We start from the raw sequence: 23300 nt of genomic DNA on the forward strand, positions 1-23300 counted from the left end.
CCAGGAACCAGAGGGTGAAAGGAAAAGCCAGGGAGGAAGATAACTTTTCCTGATCGTGCTCCCAATGACCTCCTCTTTCAATTAGGTCCCAACTCCTAATAGCACATCAGCTGAGCTCAACGGTGGATTAGTTCACTGACTGTATCACCCCCATGATCCAGCCACCTTTTGGAAAACATACCAGATCTAAACCGTAACCATCAGAGACTTTCTACTGTCTGCCATTACTTCTTACTGGAATGTCATTCTTATTTTTTTCCCCTCTTCTCTTAAGAGAAAAAAAAAACCCTACTTTTATTAGAAACAAGTGATCATTTCCCTGATATATATTCCTTTTATTTTTTTACCACTCCTATCTTGGACAAAAAGGTAGGACCTGGATGAGAAAACTTTAGTTTGGAGCAGGCATAAAATTTTTCCTCATTTACTGTTAGCACTTGCAGCTTGGTAACAATGTCTTGTTCTCATTTTCTAGGAATGTTTACCCTCGCAGAAGTTGCTTCACTTAATGACATTCAGCCAACTTACCGAATCCTGAAACCATGGTGGGATGTGTTTATGGATTACCTGGCTGTTGTTATGTTGATGGTAGCCATCTTTGCAGGAACTATGCAACTTACCAAAGATCAGGTGGTCTGCTTGCCAGTGTTGCCATCTCCTGTAAGTTCAAAGACACACACGCCACCAGGAAATACAGATGTCACCACCGAAGTCCCGAAGATGGAAGCAGCCACTAACCAAGACCAAGATAGGCGGATAGCAAATGACATTTCCTTTGGTACATCTGCTGTGACATCTGACATACCTCTCAGAGCCACATATCCTCACCCAGATTCCACAGTTCCCAATCAGGAGGCAAGGAAAGAGAAGAAAGATCCAACAGGCCGAAAAACAAACTTGGATTTTCAGCAATATGTATTTATTAATCAAATGTGTTACCATCTGGCCCTTCCATGGTATTCTAAATACTTTCCATACCTTGCTCTTATCCATACTATTATTCTCATGGTCAGTAGCAACTTTTGGTTCAAATATCCCAAAACATGCTCAAAAGTAGAACATTTTGTTTCAATATTAGGAAAGTGCTTTGAATCTCCTTGGACTACTAAAGCATTGTCTGAGACAGCATGTGAAGACTCAGAGGAAAACAAACAGAGAATAACAGGTGCCCAGACTCTACCAAAGCATGTGTCTACCAGCAGTGATGAGGGGAGTCCCAGTGCCAGTACCCCAATGATCAACAAAACTGGCTTCAAGTTCTCAGCTGAAAAGCCTGTGATCGAAGTCCCCAGCATGACCATCCTGGACAAAAAAGATGGGGAACAGGCTAAAGCCCTGTTTGAGAAAGTCAGGAAGTTCCGTGCCCATGTGGAAGACAGTGACTTGATCTATAAACTCTATGTGGTCCAAACAGTTATCAAAACAGCCAAGTTCATTTTCATTCTCTGCTACACTGCAAACTTTGTCAACGCAATCAGCTTTGAGCACGTCTGCAAGCCCAAAGTTGAGCACCTGACTGGCTATGAGGTATTTGAGTGTACCCACAACATGGCGTACATGTTGAAAAAGCTTCTCATCAGTTATATTTCCATTATTTGTGTTTATGGTTTTATTTGCCTCTATACTCTGTTCTGGTTATTCAGAATACCTTTGAAAGAATATTCTTTTGAAAAAGTCAGAGAAGAGAGCAGTTTCAGTGACATTCCAGATGTCAAAAATGATTTTGCTTTCCTTCTACACATGGTAGACCAGTATGACCAGCTATATTCCAAGCGTTTTGGTGTGTTCTTGTCAGAAGTCAGTGAAAACAAACTTAGGGAAATTAGTCTGAACCACGAGTGGACATTTGAAAAACTCAGGCAGCACGTGTCACGCAATGCCCAGGACAAGCAGGAGTTGCACCTGTTCATGTTGTCAGGAGTGCCCGATGCTGTCTTTGACCTCACGGACTTGGATGTGCTAAAACTTGAACTGATTCCAGAAGCTAAAATTCCTGCTAAGATTTCTCAAATGACTAACCTCCAAGAGCTTCACCTCTGCCACTGCCCTGCAAAAGTTGAACAGACTGCTTTTAGCTTTCTCCGAGATCACTTGAGATGCCTTCACGTGAAGTTCACTGACGTGGCTGAAATCCCTGCCTGGGTGTATTTGCTCAAAAACCTTCGAGAGTTGTACTTGATGGGCAATTTGAACTCAGAAAACAATAAAATGATAGGACTTGAATCCCTCCGAGAGTTGCGACACCTTAAGATTCTCCACGTGAAGAGCAATTTGACCAAAGTTCCCTCCAACATTACAGATGTGGCTCCACATCTTACAAAGTTAGTCATTCATAATGACGGCACTAAACTCTTGGTACTGAACAGCCTTAAGAAAATGATGAATGTCGCTGAGCTGGAACTCCAGAATTGTGAACTAGAGAGAATCCCACATGCTATTTTCAGCCTGTCTAATTTACAAGAACTGGATTTAAAGTCGAATAACATACGCACAATTGAGGAGATCATCAGTTTCCAGCATTTAAAACGACTGACTTGTTTAAAATTATGGCATAATAAAATTGTTACCATTCCTCCCTCCATTACCCATGTCAAAAACTTGGAGTCACTTTATTTCTCCAACAACAAGCTCGAATCTTTACCAGTGGCAGTATTTAGTTTACAGAAACTCAGATGCTTAGATGTAAGCTACAACAACATTTCAGTGATTCCAACAGAAATAGGATTGCTTCAGAACATGCAGCATTTGCATATCACTGGGAACAAAGTGGACATTCTGCCAAAACAATTGTTTAAATGCATGAAGTTGAGGACTTTGAATCTGGGGCAAAACTGCATCACCTCCCTCCCAGAAAAAATTGGTCAGCTCTCCCAGCTCACTCAGCTGGAGCTGAAGGGAAACTGCTTGGACCGGTTGCCAGCCCAGCTGGGCCAGTGTCGAATGCTCAAGAAAAGCGGGCTTGTTGTGGAAGATCACCTTTTTGACACCCTGCCACTAGAAGTCAAAGAAGCATTGAATCAAGACATAAATGTTCCCTTTGCAAATGGGATTTAAACTGAGATAGTATGTGCACATCCCTGTGCGGGAACAACTTCCTCGATTGCAAATGCTCACGTACAAGTTATTTCGACATAATGCATTTTAGAAGTAGATATATCTTTTAAAATAAAACAGAGAGGATGCATAGATGGCTGATAGAAGACATAATTGAATGTTCATGTTTGTAGTGTTTGAAGTCATTCATTTCCAAACCTTTTTTCTTTCTTTCCCGTTTTTCTTCCTTTCTATATATTTTTTTCTCCTGGGGGAAAAGGAAGGAAAAATTATAATCACTAATCTTGGTTCTTTTTAAATTGTAACTTGGATGCTGCCGCTACTGAATGTTTACAAATTGCTTGCCTGCTAAACTAAATGATTAAATTGACTTTTTCTTACTATATTACCTTTTTTGAGGTGTCGTGATTTATTTTGATTAACTGGTCCAATATTAACTCAGATCACTAAAGACACATCAAGTCCTAACTTACAAATTTAGATTTGCTGCAAAGTTGATTTCTTTCCTGTTTTATTTAAAGCACCTCAAATAAGCACGTTTTACAATGTTTGACGAGTGCTGCTGCTTTTCAGATGAGAATCCCATTTTGTAAATTTTTGCACACTGGAAGGCCTTGAATACAGTAAAAATGTGTAGATTGTTCAGTTTTTGTTTTACTTAATAAATAATAAGGAAAAATAAAACAGTATCCATGGGCTGGATTTGTGATTATATGGTATACTTTTGTATCAATACTATAGGATTACCAATAATTGGGAAACATTTTTAAAATAAATTTAATTATAACCAAAATAATTTTTTAATGACTTTGTCATTCACAACTTTCCAGTGTCACCATTTAGAAGCTATCACAAAATCAAGGCAGTTGTCACTTTGATTTCCTCCCCTTTTCATAGTGGTGGTTAAAAAAAAAAAATAGGACTTGTACAGTTCAGTGAGTTGGAAAATTCTTTTCCTATTCCTTTTAGTGTCAAGCTGTATTTCCTGCATTTGTGTACAGCTGGAGAGGTCATGTCCAGGGAAGTGCTGGCAGAATATACTTTTTTAGATTATGGTTTTCTTTTACAAACAATGTCTAAATCAGTCTCAGAAAAATCAAAAAATTCCTTGTCCCCAGTCTAGATATTATCTGGCAGGTGTTTCATGGGCCTTCTACAGAAGTGTGTTTTCAAAAGAAGAGAAATGTTTGCCACCCTGGATGACCAAGTAGTATCTTTCTACAACAGTGAACATCCTCTTGTCCTTCGTAAGCACAGCTTGAAAGATTATGCATGGACTATAGAAAGAAGGGTGCATTTCCTTGCTTTGCTTCCAAAAGTTCAGTTCTTGGAAGTACTGGCCTGTGGCCAGTGCAGGTGAATCTTTGCCTGCTGAAGAACTTGTAAATACTCTTAAGAAGTATTGTCACTAATAGAAAAGGCTTTTACCACTATCAACTGAAATAACTGACTGGCATTCCTTCCCTTCCTAAAAGGCCTAAGGTTGGAGACTGGCTTTATAAAAGCCCATGTTTGGAAAAGCAGGCCCAGGACAATGGTGAATTTGGGGCACAAGTAAATCCTCTTCCATTTACACATCTTCCAGTTCTCTGAGCATTCACTAATGTATTCATGAGTGTGGATTATGCACCTGCTTTGTGCCTAGCCAGTGCAAGGAACTGGGATTTGGTGTTGGAGTAAGTCACAAGCCCCGGCTACATGGAGCTCAGTAGCCAGGTAGGGACTATAATGTACATAATGGAAATAATTTACAGCTGTAATATAGAAAGTGCACAGAACCAGGCCAGGGATTTAGCTCAGTAGTCCCACTTGGGTGCCTCGCAAGCGAAAGGACCCGAGTTCAATCTCCGGTACCAAAAGAAGAAGAAAAAAAAGAGAAAGTGCACAGAACCTATCTACATGAATGAATAATGGCTTGGGTGGGGTAAACTTAGATAAAGAGGAGCTTCAGGGAAGTCTGCACCTAAAACTGCCTGTCAACACTCAAGTCCTGGTCATTTCCCTCCCATCAGCCACATAGGGCACTGTTTTCCCTGCTGAAAGATGCCAAAACCTGAAACTGGTATGGCACCATTACAAGGATGCCCCATTGTCTTAATTATGAGGTCAACAGGCAAGACCTGATCTTTTCTCTTAAATTGCTTTTCTCTTACGTCACTTTATTGGGTGGCTAGGGATAAGCTCCGGTAGAGGATGTGCTTAGTATGCACTAGGCCCTAGGTTCAATCCCCAACATCAAAAATAAATATTTTTTAAAGTCGCTTTATTGAAGTATGATTGGTATGTAAAAAGCCATACATACCCAAAACCTATACATCTTAATGAGTTGTCTGTCTCTGAAAACAAGTGCATGCTTTTGAAGGGCAGAAGTGGCAAGAGTGCTGTGGCTCACATTGCTTTTCAGAGAAAAGCCATCCTGAAAGGGCTGAAATCTGCGTTACTGCCAAAAGCTTGGCAACTGGCAGCTCTGCCCCCATAGCCACCTGGTTTTTAATCAGTAATTGGGGTTCAGTCACTTAAAACTGATTAGTGTTAGATGCCTTCAAACAATATCCAGGGGTACCTTTTCTCTTCCCAGTTTCTGTTTACTTTGTCAGCCCTCTATATAGTATTCCAGTATTCTGAGAAGTTCATAGGGCCGGTGATTTAGCTCAGTAGTTCCCGCCACCTGCTGCGCTAGCACAAGAACCCGAGTTCGATCTCCGGTACCAAAAAAAAAAAATTTCATGGTCAGTTGATTTAAATGGCCCATTCAGTGCTACTGTTAGCAAGTAGCAATATTCTAAAAGAGGTTTTCTGAGAAATTGCTTCATGTAATAGTCTTGAAATACCCTGGATCTCAGAGTCTCAGCACACAGCAGCTGAGGAAATTGCAGGCTCAAGTATTTTGTCAACTCATGTGCCCTCATTTATGTTGGTATCACAAGCACTAGGCCTGGGGGAAAAGCAAAATATACTAGTTTGTGCATAGCAGTATTTTCACCTCTTTGTCAAAAGTCCCTTGAACACCCATTTTAAAAATACCTAAATATTCCATGTTTGGATGAGACCCATAGTCTGAGAGAACCTGGTTTTATTGTGACTGACTTTTTTCACTAGAGTTCAGCTGGCTTGGCAGGAGACTGGTTTTCTCAAAGTTTTGAGCAATGAACCGATCTTTACAGGGATTCCATTCTTAGTAGTGGAGATTTAGTAAATTGTTAACGGGAAGAATTCATTCCTATGGCCACTAGGCCCTGACTGACATTTTTCTTGTATGAGGTGAGGTCTCACTGTTCTCTACATCAACGGGTAACCAAACTCTCTGAGTTGCTAATAGCAGCAAACTCCAAAGTGCCCTTGAGACCAATGCCTAAGAGTTGTTTCCATTCACCTTGCTGAATAAAAGCCAGAGTACTGTCCTCTTTGCAGAGATTTCTGGCAGTGCTTACGTCAGTAATTCATTCCAATAAAATGGTCCTTTTATTAACTGAATCCTGAAACAAAGACTGCTAACAAAAAGCCCCTTTCATGAAAATAAAGGGGAGGGGAATAAAAAGAACAAACCCTTGGAAACAAGTTCCCAAATGTCCTCTAACTTGACTGTGACACAAAGTGGCTTCATCTGGTCCAGGCCAGTGGTGGCCCTCCTAGGACAACGGTACAAGGTATTGAGAATGAGACAGGTAGTTGCTGGAGTAAGAGTAAAAGCAGTCTGCTACAAACCAGCACATCTCAAGTCTGGCCAGACCAGCAGTGAAGGTCAAACAGCTGTATTTGGGAATGAGTCACTTTGCGCTCAAATCTTAAAACCCAAAAATAGATGTTCTTTCTTCAATTTGTGTGTGTGTCTGTGTGTGTGCCCTAGGGATCAAACGCAGGACCTTTTATGCCTGCTAAAGGAGCTCTCATCACTGAGCTACACCCCAGCCCTTCTTGAATTTTTTGACTCAAAATAAAATTTATAATCTCAGATAAGTATCACCTTTCTTGTGGAAATTCATAGATTCTTTGCTATGATTTGATCCTGGAAAGTTTGTCTCCTAGTCACATTTCTTGACCCCACCACACACACACACTCACACACACACACACACACACGCACGCACAGCTGTGGGACTCCTATGGTAGAAACTGCTTCATCCCTGCCTGCTGTCATTAGCAGCTATCCTCCCTTTACTCCCAGGATTGATCCCAGGCTCTGGAATGAGAGGCTGGATTTGAACCCTGACCCTGCCTGATCTGCATGACTGTCAGCAAGCTACTTCACCTCTCAGGCCTCTTAATTAATATTACAAAATGGTAGTGACTACCCTATGGGTATTTTTTATGAGGTTTTTTGGGGGGAGGAGGGGACTAGTATTTTTTTTGTTTTTTATGACGAATGAGGTATTTCATTCAATAATAGTAAGTACTCAATAATACTTATTACTTTTGTACCTGACAAAACAGTATTAGCCTTCCCTAACATCCATTCCTTTCCTTGGTAGTGGAATTTTCAGTAGGCATCTGGAACACAGAATAAAATGTATATAAAACATTTCTGAATTTTGTTTGTGCTAGATGTGGCCAATGATTGAATTCTAGCTGAGTAGGAATGAAGTATAATGTGCTGTTAGTAGTTTGGACTCTCACAAGGAAGGGCTCTCCACTGCCTTCTCCCTATTTCTCCTGCTTAAACTGCAGCTGTGAAAATGGGTCTAGCTTAGAATGTGCAGACCAGAGATTACATAAAGGGGACATAAACTGTTGTCTTGTTTAAGGCACTATTAGGAGGCACTGAAACATGCAAGATCTCTCTACTCAAAACAGCTTACTTGGGAGCTTGTTATAAAATGTCAGATTCCTCCACAGACTGATATATTTTAGCAAGGTGATATCCATGTGATTTTAAGCATATTATAGTTTGAAAAGCATTGTCCTAACCAACACATCTATCAAGAATGAATCGACTGATCATCATCAGGAGCTGAGAAGACCAGAAAGACATGGGTTATCCCCATTTTACAGGTGAAAAACAGGTTAGGCATTTTATCCACAATTACCTGTCTATCTAGCAAGAGAGAGGGACACTGCTAAATCAAACACCAGAGCTTTTACTGTCTCACCAAATTACACAGCAGATGACTGGTGTTTTGTCAGCAATTCCAAAAGATGTTTTGAAATCAGTGTTGACATCTGGTTACATAAATATGCCCCAAGCTAGGATTTTTCCTTCATTCTCTAGCATTAGAAGTTTTTGATGTGTCTCAGCATATGTCCTTAGTGTTACAACTTGTTTCCTCTGTTCGGCTGTTGACAGTTTTGAAAGGGCAATCCACAAGGTAATGTAATTATTTTCCCTTGCTAAATGTTAAAGGCATGACCATCCTTACTCATGGTCACTTACTCAGAAATGAGAATGCTCTGTCTCAGCTATTTGACGCACAGTCAGTGTGGTGGAGAGAAGTGACATTCAACAGATCCAGGAAGGTGGGTGCAGTAAAACCCTAACATTTGCTGGGCCCTCCAGGCAGATATGACTTTTCTTTCCAGCGTGGCATTTCAAACACAGATTCTCAGGCTGTTAGCAACCCAGGCAGCACCAGGAACCTGCACCTGACCTTTATTTTCACTGGTGATAGCCCAGTCCTACACTCACCATCTGCGTTACTACAAGAAATCAAGATATTTGTGGTCTGTGAAAATGAAGACAATGATCAGAATAGAGGGAAAAAAGGAAGAACGTTGAAGCTAACATCCTCACTCCTGCTAGGTCAAAGTACACTCTCCAGGTACGCATCTCAAAGCCTCCAGTGCATATTTAGCCTTTCTTCTTTTTTTTTTTTTTGGTACCAGCTCTGCAAGGCAGGCAGCAGAACCACTTAGCCTTTCTTCTTAACTTACCCATTGTGATTTGTTCTGATACCTCAACTAAGCTCAATTTGAGGAAGTAAATTTTAACCAAACCATGAAGTGTCATTTGAGACAATTTTGTGTCATATTTTCAGTCCCTGTCAAAGTAGACCTTTTTACAAAACAATTAAACTCACATATAGTCAATATTAATAGGAGAATCTTCTCATTCACCAGGACTGAAAGTCAGTGGTGACCAAGAAAGGCAGTTGAGGGAGGAGTAAGAAGGAACACAGAGGAAGCCAGGAAAGGGGTGGGAATGTTTTAAAATATTGTAAACAGTTATTCTATTATTTACAGAATAAAATTAGCCCAATGACACATACTAAGTATGGCCTCAGTTCTTCCACAAGCCAGAGCTAAAGACAGCAAATAACATGTGTGCTCAATTGCAGTAAATTGGGAAGTCGTGCAGTTGTTTTTGGAGAACATTACAAGAGGTACTAAATTAACCCTACTTATACTGAAGTCTTTTGCTACAGTCATCCTGCTTGTATGAAGTTAAATTAATTTTCTTGGCCTAAGTCTTAACTTCCTGTGAATAAACAGAACCTCCTGCCAGCAGTTTTAACCACCTGCTCTTTGTCATTGGAACTGAGAAGGGGCAGAGTTTGGTGGTTAAGGTTTAAACTACTGGAACACTCTTCTGGGAAGCCAAGATACTTAACACCAGTGTACTTTAACGTTGACTGCAACGTCGCTGTGTAGGTTAACACTTGAGGCCCTAGGGCCACACCTGGCATACTGAGTGTTTAATACACTTAAATGGTTTTCTTTAGTCGTATTTCTGGAACATTTGCAATATGTGTTCAGCAAAAAATAAAATAAAAACTGGAAAACAAGGCTATTCAGATGTAAGACTACAGTGGAGTTAAGGAAATGAACACTGACTGGAAGACTTACTGCACCTTCTCTCCTTTCAAAAGACAGCAAGGACAAGTGATTAGTGACTTAATGTCTCACAAACAAACCCTTTATGCACTTATTAATTTGTTTATTTTGTTTAGCAAATCAGGGTAATCAGATATTTGTAATGCTAAGAACCTCTCTCTAGTTGGTTATGACTGTCTCTAAGTAGTTCTCTAAACCTGGGTCAGACCCAATGAATGATCCATCTGGCGAAAGGCCCCAAAACAGATTTCTAAACAACAGCAAGGGACTTTAGTTTGAGCTGAGTCCACAACAATGTTGCCTCCTTTAGCTATAGAAGGGATAAAGAATTTGTTGATTGGCTTTCCAGTATTTTGTGTTTCTTCCCCCGCCCCCCTTGGGACATGATCTCTGGCCTTAAACTCAGTGTGTAGCCCAGGCTGGCCTTAAACTCAGGACAGTCCTGCCTCAGCCTTGACTGCTGGAATTACAGGTATGTGCCACCACACCTGGCTAGTATTTTGTGTTTCTTTTTAGCTAGTTTGAAACTTGTAGTAAAACTAGTTTGGGGGACTGGAAGTATTCAGCTTATCTGTTCAAGAGGATGAGAGAGGTGTAGCTCAGTGGTAGAATGCTTTCCTAGTGTGCAAAAGCCCTGAGTTTGACCCCCAGCTGCCCCCCCAAAGATTGAAAAAGTCATCTCTATGATCACAAAGTTGGTGATTTACTTCCTTTGAAGAATTCTTTTCAACTGTGTGTGTGCATGTGTGTGTGTATACCCTATTCGAAAAATACTAGATCCATACAACTTCAAGAACAGATGATGAAGGGAATGATCATTTTCAGAAGCTTTTTTTTTCCTATTCAGGGTTAGCTCCTCTAAAACTCAGGAAAAAAAGCAGAATATACATAATGTTTAGGAAATGTATCAATTGGTTATAGCAATGATTCTTGGTTAGACGGGTTTGCATTGCTCATCTTTCTTTATCTCATTGCCCACCAAAAAAGGAGGAAAAAGTAAATGGCACTTTTACAAGATAACACAACTCCTATAACATTTCCATTGCCCTTTTAACTCTACAAATCCCAGTCCACACTTTGACAGAAATGATGACAATGGGTAAAGGGTTATCTGAGAAAATGTGTGATCTCAACCTTCCTTGAAGTTTCAGCTCAATTTGCTACATTCTAAATAGTAAACAGACTGTTAAATATGCAGGTCTTTAAAAAGCAGATTTTTCCTGGTTTGTTTTTTTGTTGTTTTTTTGTTTGTTTGTTTTTTGGTACCGGGGATCAAACTCAGAATCTTGCACTTGTGAGGCAGGCAGCAGCACCACTAAGCTAAATCCCTGGCCCTTTGCCTGCTTTATTATATGAAATTGCAACCCCCCCCCCACACACACATTTCATCCACTGTTTTAAAACCCTGTTTAGAATTCAGTTTTACCAACAAAGAAACAGGTTAGTAATGGGGAGAGTGGTGAGCAGAATAATGACAATGGTCAGGTCACTTCATTCTTTTCTTCAAGAAATAGTCCTTCAACCTGGGCGTGGTGGCCCCATGCCTGTAATCCCAACACTTGAGAGGCTGAGCCAGGAGGATCACTGCAAGTTGGAGGCCAGCCTGGGCTACATAGTTCAAGCCCAGCCTGAACTACAGAGTGAGATCCTATCTTTAAAAAAAATAAAAGTCGTTGAGCTCCGGCTCCCAACTAAGCCAGGCAATATGCTAAGTGCTGGAGTAAATCAGAGGTACTTGATTCCCAGCAAGGAAGAATTTGATTCATGCTTTGTCTCAATTCTGGCCCACTCTCTGCTCCCTGCCTCCTACCTCTTGCCAGACACCACCCCATAGAGGTCCAGGGTGGGAGCCCAATGCAAGAATGGGACACTCAGTATCCTCACAGAATCCATGAACCACGGCAGTGGTACTCCTAGACAGCTTCAATCTTTCCCTCTAGCCTTTTCTTTCTCTCATTGTCTCCCCATTTCCTCTGCACCCCACAAGTTGGAATTAAAGGACACAGCTTGTACTTGTTTGCTTATTCCTCTGTACCCTTCTATGTGTTCTGATGTCTTTTTTCCAGATTTCAAAAGTCACACGTGTTTATTGTTACATGAAAGCCAAAAGTTACAGAAATGTCTGTCCTTTGAAAACATGTCACTCCACCCATCAGAACTGTGCACCAACATTCCTTTCCACTCCAAGTCAAAAGCAAAGGCTTTAAATGGCCCACTGATGTGCACACACCTGACTTCTCTGACCCATTTCTCCCTCCTCTACTCCAGCCTGCACTTTTGGGCCTCCACACTGGACTGTCATGCTCTCCCCACCAGCTGCTGGTTCCTGAGTTAGTCAGCCCCAACTTCCATGACAAAATGCCATGGCTGGGCAGCTTCAACAAGTCTATTTCTTCACTATCCTAGAGGCTGCAAGTTCAAGATCAAGGTTCTGGCTGGTTCAGTGTCTAGCGAGGCCTTCTTCCTGGTCTACAGTCAGCCTCCTCCTTGCCCTGTCCCCACATTTCCCTTCCTCAGTGTTTGCTTTGGGAAGAGAGGTGCAGAAGTGCTCTAGGATGTCTCTTTAAAGGACACTGAACCTTTTCTATCAGTTCCCATTAACACCTCATTTAACTTTAATTACTTCCCTGTCTTAATTTGAAGCTTCATCTCCAAATAACAGCCACACTGAGGGTTAGGGCTTCCACAAAGAAATCTGAGGAGAGACCACAATTTTTAAATCTATAACAATTTCCTTCAACTGTTAAGTATCAACTTCTCGTCAAGGTGTGATAATCCACACCTGTAAGCCCACCCCTCTGGGAGGTTAAGGCAGGAGATGGGAAGTTTGAGCCCAGTCTGCACAGCTTAGTGAGACCCTGTCTCAAAATATGGGTAGGGATGTAGCTTCTGTGCAAAGGCACTGAGTTCAATCCCTGAACAAAAACAAAATCACCTTCTCAGGTTTCTCTGGCTTTCTCTTAAAACCAATGTCATTTCTCACAATTCAATGTGCTAGGCACTGGGATAAATGAGCTCAGCTGTTACCAGAGGCTGTAAGAATGTGTCGCTCTCACGCCTGGGGCTTTAAAGCCTTTGTAGGCAGTCTCTGTTCCGAGGTACTTCATTCGGCAGTCTAGTCCTGGCTTCCTCATACGGGATATGAATGTTTCCAAAGTGAAGAGTGGAAGCTTCAAGGCCTCCACTTCCAAAGGGTTGTGAACATAGGAATGTGTGATTTATCAGGAGCCATAATTAGAGCAGTCTGACACACCGTCCTGTTTAAAACTGCAACCCCACTCTTACTTTTCTGCACAGTTTTTGTCCTTGGCTAACAAACTAAACTCTACATAAGTGAAGCTAATCTGTTTTTGTTCACTGACTTTGCCGTCTATAAGAGAATCTGGCCCATGGGTGGTGCTTAGCTCTGCTAAATAGCTGAATACATTACTTTGAAATGTTTTCCAGAATGCTTCATCTTTAGTTACATTGTAACGTTGGGCATGCTTTTACTGTGAAGAAGTACTTTCCCATAAAAAAAGATCTCATTTTATTTTCACAACAACCTCCTACACAGGCAGGGCAAATTCCACTGTCTCTGCCTTAGAGATAAGAAAATGAACAGGGACAGTGACCAGTCTAAGGTCACACTGCCAATAAAAAGGAAGCTTCTAGCCTAGAATATTGGCAAGTGCCTGTAATTCTAGTGCTTTGGGAGGCCAAGGCAAGAGTATCCCAAGATCCAGGCCAACCTGGGCAACTGAGCAACTTAGTGAGATCCTGTCTTAAAATTGCTTTGAAAAGGGCTGGTCATGTAGCTCAGTGCAAAAGGAGCTTTTGACTTCACCACCCAGGGTTCTACCAGGTGTTGTGGCCAGATCGCGAAGTCCCCAAAGACCACCAAGGAGCTGATTCTGATGCAAACACACGAGGGTCATTTTTTCAAGCTCGAGCAGGGACTCTCAACCGTCGCCGACGCAGTGGGTCAGGATTGAGAGCCCCGAATTTCAAATCAGCAGGGTTTTTATCATGGTTACAGCAAGGTTTGGGGATTTTCCACTTAGTGGTTACATGATTGGTTGACATTTAGCAAGTATGGGGTGTAGACTTTTGATTGGCCAGGCCCATCGGGCCAAGACCGAAAACGACTGGGGGGGCGGGGTTTAGGGGCAGTTACATGTCGATCTTACGGGAAGAAGGAACAAAACAAAGGTTAGTGGTCGACTGTCAGGTACTGATGGTCAGCAGACACACTGATAGATTATTTTACAGATAGTGGGCCCAGGAATGTTCATTTTCCGGGCAAACAGAGGGTTGAGTAATTTACTTAGGAACTTTGTTTCGTGCCCAGATTTTATCTATTGACCTAGAGTAAGCACATTTTGACCATTAATTTATGAGTATAAGGGAGACTAGGGGAAGAATAGCTGATCTTAGCAGAATGGAGTCGCTCTGGTCCTATATTCCCCCCTTTTCATGAGGCTATAGAGGACCAATCATGGGCCTCTGGGGGTCAATTCTACTAGGTCTTCAGAAACTGGTTGGTATTGGGACCGGAGTACCATCAGCTGTACTGTGCTAATGCGCTCTCTAATAAACGAGACCAATCTATTAAGAATGTATGGCCCAAAAGTCAACAAGAGCAACAAAATAAGAAAGGGACCCAACAGAGTAGAGATTAGAGTGGTCAACCAGGGAGAGGAATTAAATCAGGACTCAAACCAATTTTGATTCTGTTCTCATTCTCGTTTTCGCCTAGCAATACCCTCTCTGACTTTGGCCATAGATTCTTTGACCACTCCTGAGTGGTCTACATAAAAACAACATTCTTCACCTAAGGCAGCACAGAGCCCTCCTTGTTGTAGAAAAATTAAATCTAGTCCTCTTCGGTTCTGGAGAACTACTTCTGCCAGGGAGGTTAGTGACTCTTGTAGGTGGGAGATGGAGTTTTCTAGTCTTTCAATATCTGTATCTATGGCCGCTCTCAAATCATTGTAATGTTTGTTTTGTAACACTAATGAGGAGACCCCTGTTTCTGCCCCAGCTAATCCTAAACCTAGGAGAACTGTCAGAGTGATGGCTGTTACAGGTTCTCGTTTGACTCTACCTGGGGTCCTGATTAAGTCATTAAAAATATCTTCTTCTGGGTGATATAATAGTCTAGGAACTAATTGTACTAGCACACAAAAGTCTCCAGTCTGGTTGAGCACCTTCCCATGTGTGCAAGGGGTAAGCCCTGTGGAGCAAGCCCACCATCCATCAGAAGGGAGTATAAGGTATTTTTCTGAACTAGACTGATAGGTTTGGCTGCAAAGGTGTTGATGAGTGGCTGGGACACTACCAACACAAACTCCCTGTCCAGTCACAGATTGTAGGGTTAGTCTGGCTGTCCCCTTCTGTTGCCATCTACATAATGTAGGACTGTCTGACTCAGTAAAGTTTTCTGGGAAAGCTATTCCCTCATAATAAGGGGGCTTAATGTCATAGCATAGCCAACAAGACTGGGTGAGGTCAGGTCTGGATGTATTTAGGGCTTTAAAAGTTCTAACCATAAGCTACCAGAGAGAGTCGTCTGGGATTTGGCTTTGTCCTGAGTCTGTAGTAATTTTGGTGGTGCTCTGGGAAGGAGGTAGAGATGGGCTTAGTGTGTCCTGGGGGGACTGGCAGGTTGAAGGGCTAAAGTGGCAGGTTTAGGGGCTGGACGGGCTAGTGCAGGGTTGGGTCCGACGGGACGAGTGGGCCCATTGGTGAGGGGTTCCATTTTTAGCCTAACATTGAACAAGAGGCCATTATCATAACCACTCTGGTATAGACGGAGTCCCCAAGTTCGGCCCGTCACCCATCCCGGGTATTTTTTTCCCTCATCAGTAAATGAAAGACTCACTGGAGTGCAGAGGAATCCCATGCAGGGTCCGGTAATCATAGAGCCCCTTGTATGTCCCCCTTGGAGGCCTGGTGGTCCTGGGACTCTTGTTAAAGAGATCAGATCAGTTTTGATGGGAGGGGTCCATGAAATGGTACTGGTGGATTCACATCCCCAGTCCATGCAATAGAACTTATCAGGACCTCCACATTTATTGGTCTGGGCTTGCTTGTGTCCTCCTCCTGGACAAACGTAGAACGGGGTGGTTCACAAAGCGGCTCTCTGGAAGGGGTGACTGCACCCGGGGGCAGAGGAGGTTGATACTCTCATGTTACATCTATTGATACCCTCTGCACATTCAGGTTTTCCTTTTGATTTTGTTTCCCAGTCTCCGATATCCCATGTTCCTGCTGCTAGTAAGCACAGGTCAAAGTTTATGGTAGGCCACCAGGTTAATGGGGGGGCCGTTTTGGAAGAGCTATTTACAATTTCACCTGTGGAGGCACTAGTAATGATCCAAGTCATATTAAGGGGAATGTGTTGTCCTCTTAACACCGTTGGATAGAGAATCATTACCATCATTAAGATGGTTGGTGACGTAATTTGAGTTTGAGGGGGTTGTCTCGGTCTCTGGACACTCGCCATGGTGGGGTGAAGTCGTCTCGAACTGCAAAGGGGTCCGCTGGTCGAACGTGTGTGTAGTGTACCCAAGTGGCTATCCCATCGACTTTAAGAGCTGTGGGCGTGGTCAGAATTATAACATATGGTCCTTTCCAGTGAGGCTCAAGGTTCTCTTGTCGATGTCTCCGAATATAGACCCAGTCCCCTGGTCAGTAGCGATGGGGCTCGGGCGGTGGTCCAGACTCGTACAGGGCTTTCAATTTAGGCCAGACATCCTCATGAACACGCTGGAGGCTTTTTAAGGAAAATAACGATTTTTGGTCATCAAATTCAGCAAGCACTTTTGACTGGATGTTAGGGACAATAGGAGGAGGTATCCTAAACATGATCTCAAAGGGAGTCAGTCCCATCTTATAGGGTGAATTGCATACCCTATAGAGGGCAAAGGGAAGGAGAGCCACCCAGTTGCTGCCAGTCTCTAAGGCTAATTTAGTTAAGGTCTCTTTTAAGGTCCTGTTCATTCTCTCTACCTGCCCTGAACTCTGGGGTCTGTATGCACAATGTAATTTCCAGTCTGCCCCTAGTACCTGAGCTAAACTTTGACTCACCTTGGAAACGAAGGCGGGTCCATTGTCTGATCCTAACATTACTGGGAAACCATACCTTGGAAAGATGTCTTCTAGCAGCTTTTTGGCCACAATCTGTGCTGTCTCATGTTTGGTAGGAAAAGCTTCTGTCCATCCTGAAAAAGTGTCTACAAAGACTAGCAGGTATCTGTAACCATATCTTCCAGGTCTTACCTCAGTAAAGTCTAGCTCCCAGTATACGCCAGGTCGGTCTCCTCTCAATCTGCTGCCAGGGTTAGCCTTAATCGAGGTAGCATTGGTCAGTTGGCAGGTCTTGCAAGTAGCAACAATGCATTCTATTTTGGTACTGGCATCTCGAATCTTGATTTCAGTGTGTCTTAAGAGGTCCTGCATCTTGCGGACACCCATGTGGGTGGATCAGTGCATTTTGGAGAGAACTTGTTCTCCCAAGGCCTCAGGTAGAATGATTTTGCAGTCAGATGATTTCCACCATCCTTTGAGGCATTGGGTCATGGGCAGTTGTTTTATCCATTTTAAGTCCGCCTCAGTGTACTGAGGTTTTTCTGGCAAAGCAGCGCCCCCCTGGATTGGGCAGTTGAGTGGTCAGCATCAGATCAGCCTCTAGGGCTATTTTTCGAGCTGTCTGGTTGGCCAAATTATTTCCTCGGGCAACCGGAGTATCGTTTTTTTGGTGCCCGGGACAGTGGACAATAGCCAATTTCTTTGGCAGCCATAGGGCCTCCAGTAGGGCGAGAATTTCCTTTTTGTTTTTAATAGTCTTTCCTTCAGCCATTAACAGTCCTCTTTCCCTGTATATGGCCCCATGTATGTGAGCGGTGGCAAAAGCATACCTGCTGTCTGTGTATATATTTAGCTTTTGGCCCTTTCCCAGAGTCAGTGCCTTGGTTAGCGCTATGAGCTCTGCTCGCTGTGCTGACATTCCAGTGGGCAAGGGTTCAGCACAAACGACCTCAGTCTCAGTGACCACAGCCGCCCCAGCATACCTTCGGCCATCCTGAATAAAACTGCTCCCATTAGTGTACCAGGTGTCTTCAGCATCTGGCCATGGTTGATCTTTCAGGTCTGCTCGGGTCCCGTGTACCTGAGCCAAGATGTCAGTGCAGTCATGCAGCGGGGCCTCCAGGTCTGGGTCAGGCAATAATGTAGCCGGGTTTAGGGCAGCCGGGGTCTGGAAGACAACTCAGGTTGGGTTTAAGAGTAGGCCCTGATAGTGGGTTAGGCGGGCATTGCTGAGCCATCTATCTGGAGGCTGTTTTAGAACCCCTTCAATGGCGTGGGGGGTGGTCACATACAGTTCTTGGCCCAAGGTCAACTTATCAGCATCTTTGACCATCAGGGCCACTGCAGCAATCATCCTCAGGCATGGGGGCCATCCAGCTGCAACAGGATCAAGTTTTTTGGACAGGTATGCTACTGGTCAGCGCCACGGGTCCAGATATTGGACTAAGATGCCCTTGGCAACTCCTTTGTTTTCATCAATGTAAAGGTAGAAAGGCTTAGTGACATCAGGCAAGCCCAAGGCTGGCACTGACAACAAGGCAGCTTTAATTTGATCAAAGGACTTTTGTAGTTTTTCTGCCCATTGAAAGGCCTGATTGTCTTTAGTTGTCTCATAAAGGGGCCTTGCAAGTTCTGCGAACCCCGGTATCCATAAGCAGCAGAAGCCAGCCAATCCCAAGAATTCTCTAACCTTTTGAGGGGAATCTGGTGCGGGTATCTTGAGAACTGTCTCTTTTCTAGCATCAGACAGCCACCTCTGCCCTTCTTTGAGTATGTATCCTAGGTAGCTTTCCTCAGGTTTACAGATTTGGGCCTTGTTGGCAGACGCCCAGTACCCCAGTTCCCCTATGACCGTCAAGAGTTTCTTGGTTCCATCTAGGCAGGCCTCCTGCGTCTTAGCTGCTATAAGGAGATCATCTACATATTGTAACAGAGTCAATTGGGGGTTTTGGAGGCGGAACTCACCCAGGTCTTCATGCAGGGCCTCGTCGAAGATGGTGGGGGAGTTTTTGAACCCCTGAGGTAATCAGGTCCAGGTCAACTGTCCGTTGAGGCCTTGTTCCGGGTCACTCCATTCAAATGCAAAGATATGCTGGCTTTTGGGTGCCAGCGGAAGGCTAAAGAAGGCATCCTTGAGATCCAAGACCGTGTACCATTGATGGCTCGGGGGAACTGAGCTCAGAAGGGTGTATGGGTTAGGCACCATAGGGTGGATATCTATGACCCTTCTGTTTACCTCATGGAGGTCCTGCACCAGTCGATAGTCATTTGAGCGGGGTTTCCGTACCGGCAACAAGGGGGTGTTCCAGGCCGATTGACAGGGCCTTAGAATACCCTGAGCAAGTAACCTCCTGATGTGTGGAGTTATTCCTTTGTGGGCCTCCAGGGACATGGGATATTGGCAAACTCATGCAGGGTCCGCTCCTGGCTTTATTTCTATAAACACAGGTGTCCTGTGTGCAGCCAGCCCCATGCCCCCAGTCTCTGCCCATGCTTGCAGGAACATGGAAAGCCATTGTTCCACATCAGGATTGGGGGGGGGCTGCCCCTGGTGTAGCAGATACTCATCCTCAAGGCTCATAGTTAACACTTGGATGGGCTTTCCCTCCTGGTTAAAGACCTCCACGCCCCCAGGCTGAAAATGGATTTGGGCTCCTAACTTAGTGAGCAAGTCTCTTCCAAGTAGAGGATAGGGGCAATCAGGTATAATCATAAATGAGTGGGTTACCCAGCCCACTCCCAAGTCCACCATTCTTCGGGTAGTCCATGAATACTTTTTTATGCCTGTGGCTCCTTGGACCCAGGAAGTTTTGTCAGATATATGGCCATGTGGTTTAAGCAGAACTGAATGTTGAGCTCCGGTGTCTACTAGGAACTCAACGGGTTTCCCCTCCACTTTAAGGGTTACCCTGGTCTCAGGGAGGGGCGCCGAGCCCCGTCCCCCCAATCACTTATTTCGTCCATGGCCAGGATGGGGGCCTTTGAGTGGCCTCCCTGTCTCTTTTTGGGGCACTCCTAAGCCCAGTGACCTTCCTCTTTGCAGTAAGCACATTGATTTTTCCCCAACCGGGGGCGCTCCCTGCATTCCCCCTTACCTTCTCCTTCCACCGCAATTTTTCTCAGATGACGTTCACATTCTCTCGGCTCTCCTGCAGTGGTGGCCAGAAGGATCCGAGCCAGGTTTCAGGTCTGGCGGTTGTCAGCCTTTACCTGTCTTTCCTCCGCAGTTTCCCTGTTGTTATACACTCTCTCTGCCACTGCCACTAAGTCCTGAATACTCTTTTCTCCTAATCTGTCTACTTTCTGTAACTTTCTCCTAATATCTGGCGCTGCCTGGTTGACAAAATGCATTATTACAGCTGCCTTTCTCTCAGTTGCTTCTGGGTCCATAGGAGTATACCTACGGAAGGCTTCCTGAATTCTTTCTAGGAAGGCTGCAGGGCTTTCGTTCGGTCCCTGTTGTACATCCCCTACCTTGGCCAAATTGGTGGGCTTTCAAGCAGCTGCTTTGAGACCTCCCAGCAGAGCCTGGCAGTAAACCCGGAGCCTCTCCTTACCTTCTGCTGTGTTGAAGTCCCAGTCGGGCCGGGACAAAGGAAAAGAAGTGTTGATACTGTCAACATTGGTGGTGGGTTGACCATTGTCACCAGGAACCAATTTCCTGGCTTCATTTTGGATCCTCTCTCGCTCCTCTGTGGTAAACAGGATCTGGAGGAGCTGTTGACAATCATCCCAGGTGGTCTGATGAGTGAACAAAACAGTTTCTAATAGGTTAGTTAAATCCCTAGGGTTGTCTGAGAATTTGGCTTGTTGAGTATGCCAGTTATAAAGGTCACTGGTGGTGAAGGGCCAGTAGTGATGAGGTTGGTTACCGTGCTCATCAGGGGGCCCTGTCGCTCTCAGCGGGAGAATAGTAGAGTCTGCCAGTCCTGCCAGCGAGGCAGCATGCCGGTGGCACATGTTCTGGGCGGGGCCATCCCCGCTGCCGGCGCCCGGGGCCGGCCCTCCCTGTCCAGCTCTGGCTGGGGCCGGGACTTCTTTCCCTGCCTGCTGTCGCGGGGGAGTAGGGAGAGAGTGGTAAGGGGGGAGAAGAAGATCTTCCTCGGTTCCTCCTTGGAGGACCGGGTAAAGCAGCGCAGTTGGCTTGGTTTCGGTTTGCCTTTTTCCATCGCGTTCTCTGGGAGTCTTTTCACAGGCTGTCAGGATTACCTCCGGTTGCTGTTTCTGTGGAGGCAAAAAGGGCTTGACCCATGAAGGGGGGTCACATATTAGATTTTCCCAAGTGACAATATAGGGAACCTGGTCAGGGTGTCCCGTATGAGGACGGAAGACGACTTCCTGGACTCTCCTTGTGGTCCCTAGATCAAAGGTCCCCTTGGGTGGCCACCCTACTCCAAAGGTGGGCCACTCCGAGCTACAGAGGGTGATGAATTTAGTCTTTTTAACTTCTAAACTTAGGTTATGAGCACGCTCCGTAACTTTTTAAAAAGGGTCTGTCATGAGGGACAGGGGGGTGGTAGCAGTCTGTCCCATCGTCTCGGTCCAAGTCAAGTGATGAAAATACACGATAGACAGACAGACAAACACAACAGAAAAACAAAAAGCAAGACAAAATCGTCCTCCGCCCGATTGGAGGCAAAACTGAAAGTGAGACGGCAGCCTCACACCGTGCCACGGGAGCGACCCGCACCATCCTTCCAGAAGTCTCAGAGACTCGCGGGGCACTCCATCCCCTCCAGGGGCGTCCGGAACATCTTCCAGGACCCCGGATCGGCGGCCCTCCAGCACGTCTGCCTAGACCGTCTGCCGACCTGCTCAAAAAAAAATGGGCCCCAGACTTCACAGACACAGAGACACTTACCGGCCGGTGTCAGCCCTCTGGTATGGGGTTCCTGTTGGTCTTGGGGATCCTGGACGAGGCCCCAAATGTTGTGCCCAGATCGCGAAGTCCCCAAAGACCAACAAGGAGCTGATTTCGATGCAAACACACGAGGGTCATTTATTCAAGCTCGAGCAGGGACTCTCAACCGTCGCCGACGCAGTGGGTCAGGATTGAGAGCCCCGAATTTCAAATCAGCAGGGTTTTTATCATGGTTACAGCAAGGTTTGGGGATTTTCCACTTAGTGGTTACATGATTGGTTGACATTTAGCAAGTATGGGGTGTAGACTTTTGATTGGCCAGGCCCATCGGGCCAAGACTGCAAACGACTGGGGGGGGTTTAGGGGCAGTTACATGTCAATCTTACGGGAAGAAGGAACAAAGGTTAGTGGTCGACTGTCAGGTACTGATGGTCAGCAGACACATTGATAGATTATTTTACAGATAGTGGGCCCAGGAATGTTCATTTTCCGGGCAAACAGAGGGTTGAGTAATTTATTTAGGAACTTTGTTTCGTGCCCAGATTTTATCTATTGACCTAGAGTAAGCACATTTTGACCATTAATTTATGAGTATAAGGGAGACTAGGGGAAGAATAGCTGATCTTAGTGGAATGGAGTCGCTCTGGTCCTATACAGGCAGCATGCCTGTCTGGGGGAAATGTCTCCTCAATCTCTTCTGTGTCCCTTAAAATGGGTAAGTAGTTCCATTTAGCCACCTGGCTTTGCCCCAGCAGCCAGAGGAAAAGGAAGCATTTATTCTCAGGTATTTCCCTAGGGAGGCCCAACCTGAAGGTCTTAATGATCCAAAGCCATCAATCAGGACACTAATAAATAAAGGTGTGAAGCCTTTTCTTTATAGACCTTACCCGAGCCACTGAACTGTTTGTGTAAAGTTAAAGTTTGAAACCACAGATCTAACTTGACTCTTTCTAGTCTGTACCCAGGAAGAACAATCTCTATTCAAGCTTGGTGCTGCTGCTCCACACCTGGGAAGGTTTAGTTAATAAGCCAGTATTAACTTTTTTTTCACATTGATTGTGAAGCAGATTCTCATTGAATAGAATTTTTAAATATCCTGAATTTTTATGTGATTCTGTTTTCTGGAATACATTTTTTTGTACATCTTTTTATTGGTACATTTTAGGTGTACAATATAATGACATTCATCATTGGAGATATGCACTTTTACATACTCTCTTGGTTCTTATTTTTTCCCCATTCCCCTGCCCTCCCTTCAACCCCTCCATCCCTCCCTATTTACAAAGACTTTGTTTCCTTTTTTTCATTTTCTCATATTAATTCCATTCCCTTCTTTCCTTTCCCCTACCCCTCCCACTTCCCCTTCCCCTTTGCCTCTTTTCTTCCTATTTCACATTATCTATTATACCTTTTAGTCCTTATTTACACTGTCAGTCTCTCACACTAGAGAAACTATTTGGTATTTACATGTGTGTCCTATTTATTTCACTTAAGAGGATCGCCTCAATGTGCATCCATTTAGCCATAACTGTCTCTAATTTCTCATTTT

The 23300-nt window shown here is 44.3% G+C and overlaps 2 protein-coding genes and 1 long non-coding RNA gene across 7 annotated transcripts in view; 2 read left to right on the plus strand and 1 right to left on the minus strand.

The window, feature by feature from the left end:
* Lrrc8d (leucine rich repeat containing 8 VRAC subunit D) overlaps nt 1-3439 on the plus strand; it is a 120762-nt gene extending 117323 nt beyond the window's left edge. For all 5 annotated transcript variants that reach the window (XM_087213063.1, XM_087213062.1, XM_004841301.4 and 2 more), the window contains one exon: nt 476-3439. In XM_087213063.1, the coding sequence (XP_087069189.1) occupies nt 478-3054 (2577 nt within the window). In that variant the 5' untranslated portion in view covers nt 476-477 and the 3' untranslated portion in view covers nt 3055-3439. The remainder of the gene's footprint in view (nt 1-475) is intronic.
* The window catches only part of Znf326 (zinc finger protein 326), a 204810-nt gene that overhangs the window by 92260 nt on the left and 89250 nt on the right, over nt 1-23300 (plus strand). The window lies entirely within an intron of this gene.
* Nucleotides 16237-23118, minus strand: LOC147827648 (uncharacterized). The gene is made up of 2 exons (XR_015451971.1): nt 21752-23118; nt 16237-16576 (listed from the first exon to the last, which is right to left on the minus strand). It is a non-coding gene; the product is annotated as an uncharacterized LOC147827648 (long non-coding RNA).

Source organism: Heterocephalus glaber, unplaced genomic scaffold (assembly GCF_053883595.1).
Source record: "Heterocephalus glaber isolate CG9 unplaced genomic scaffold, H.glaber_assembly_v1.0 deba00001442, whole genome shotgun sequence".
Lineage (NCBI taxonomy): Eukaryota > Metazoa > Chordata > Mammalia > Rodentia > Bathyergidae > Heterocephalus > Heterocephalus glaber.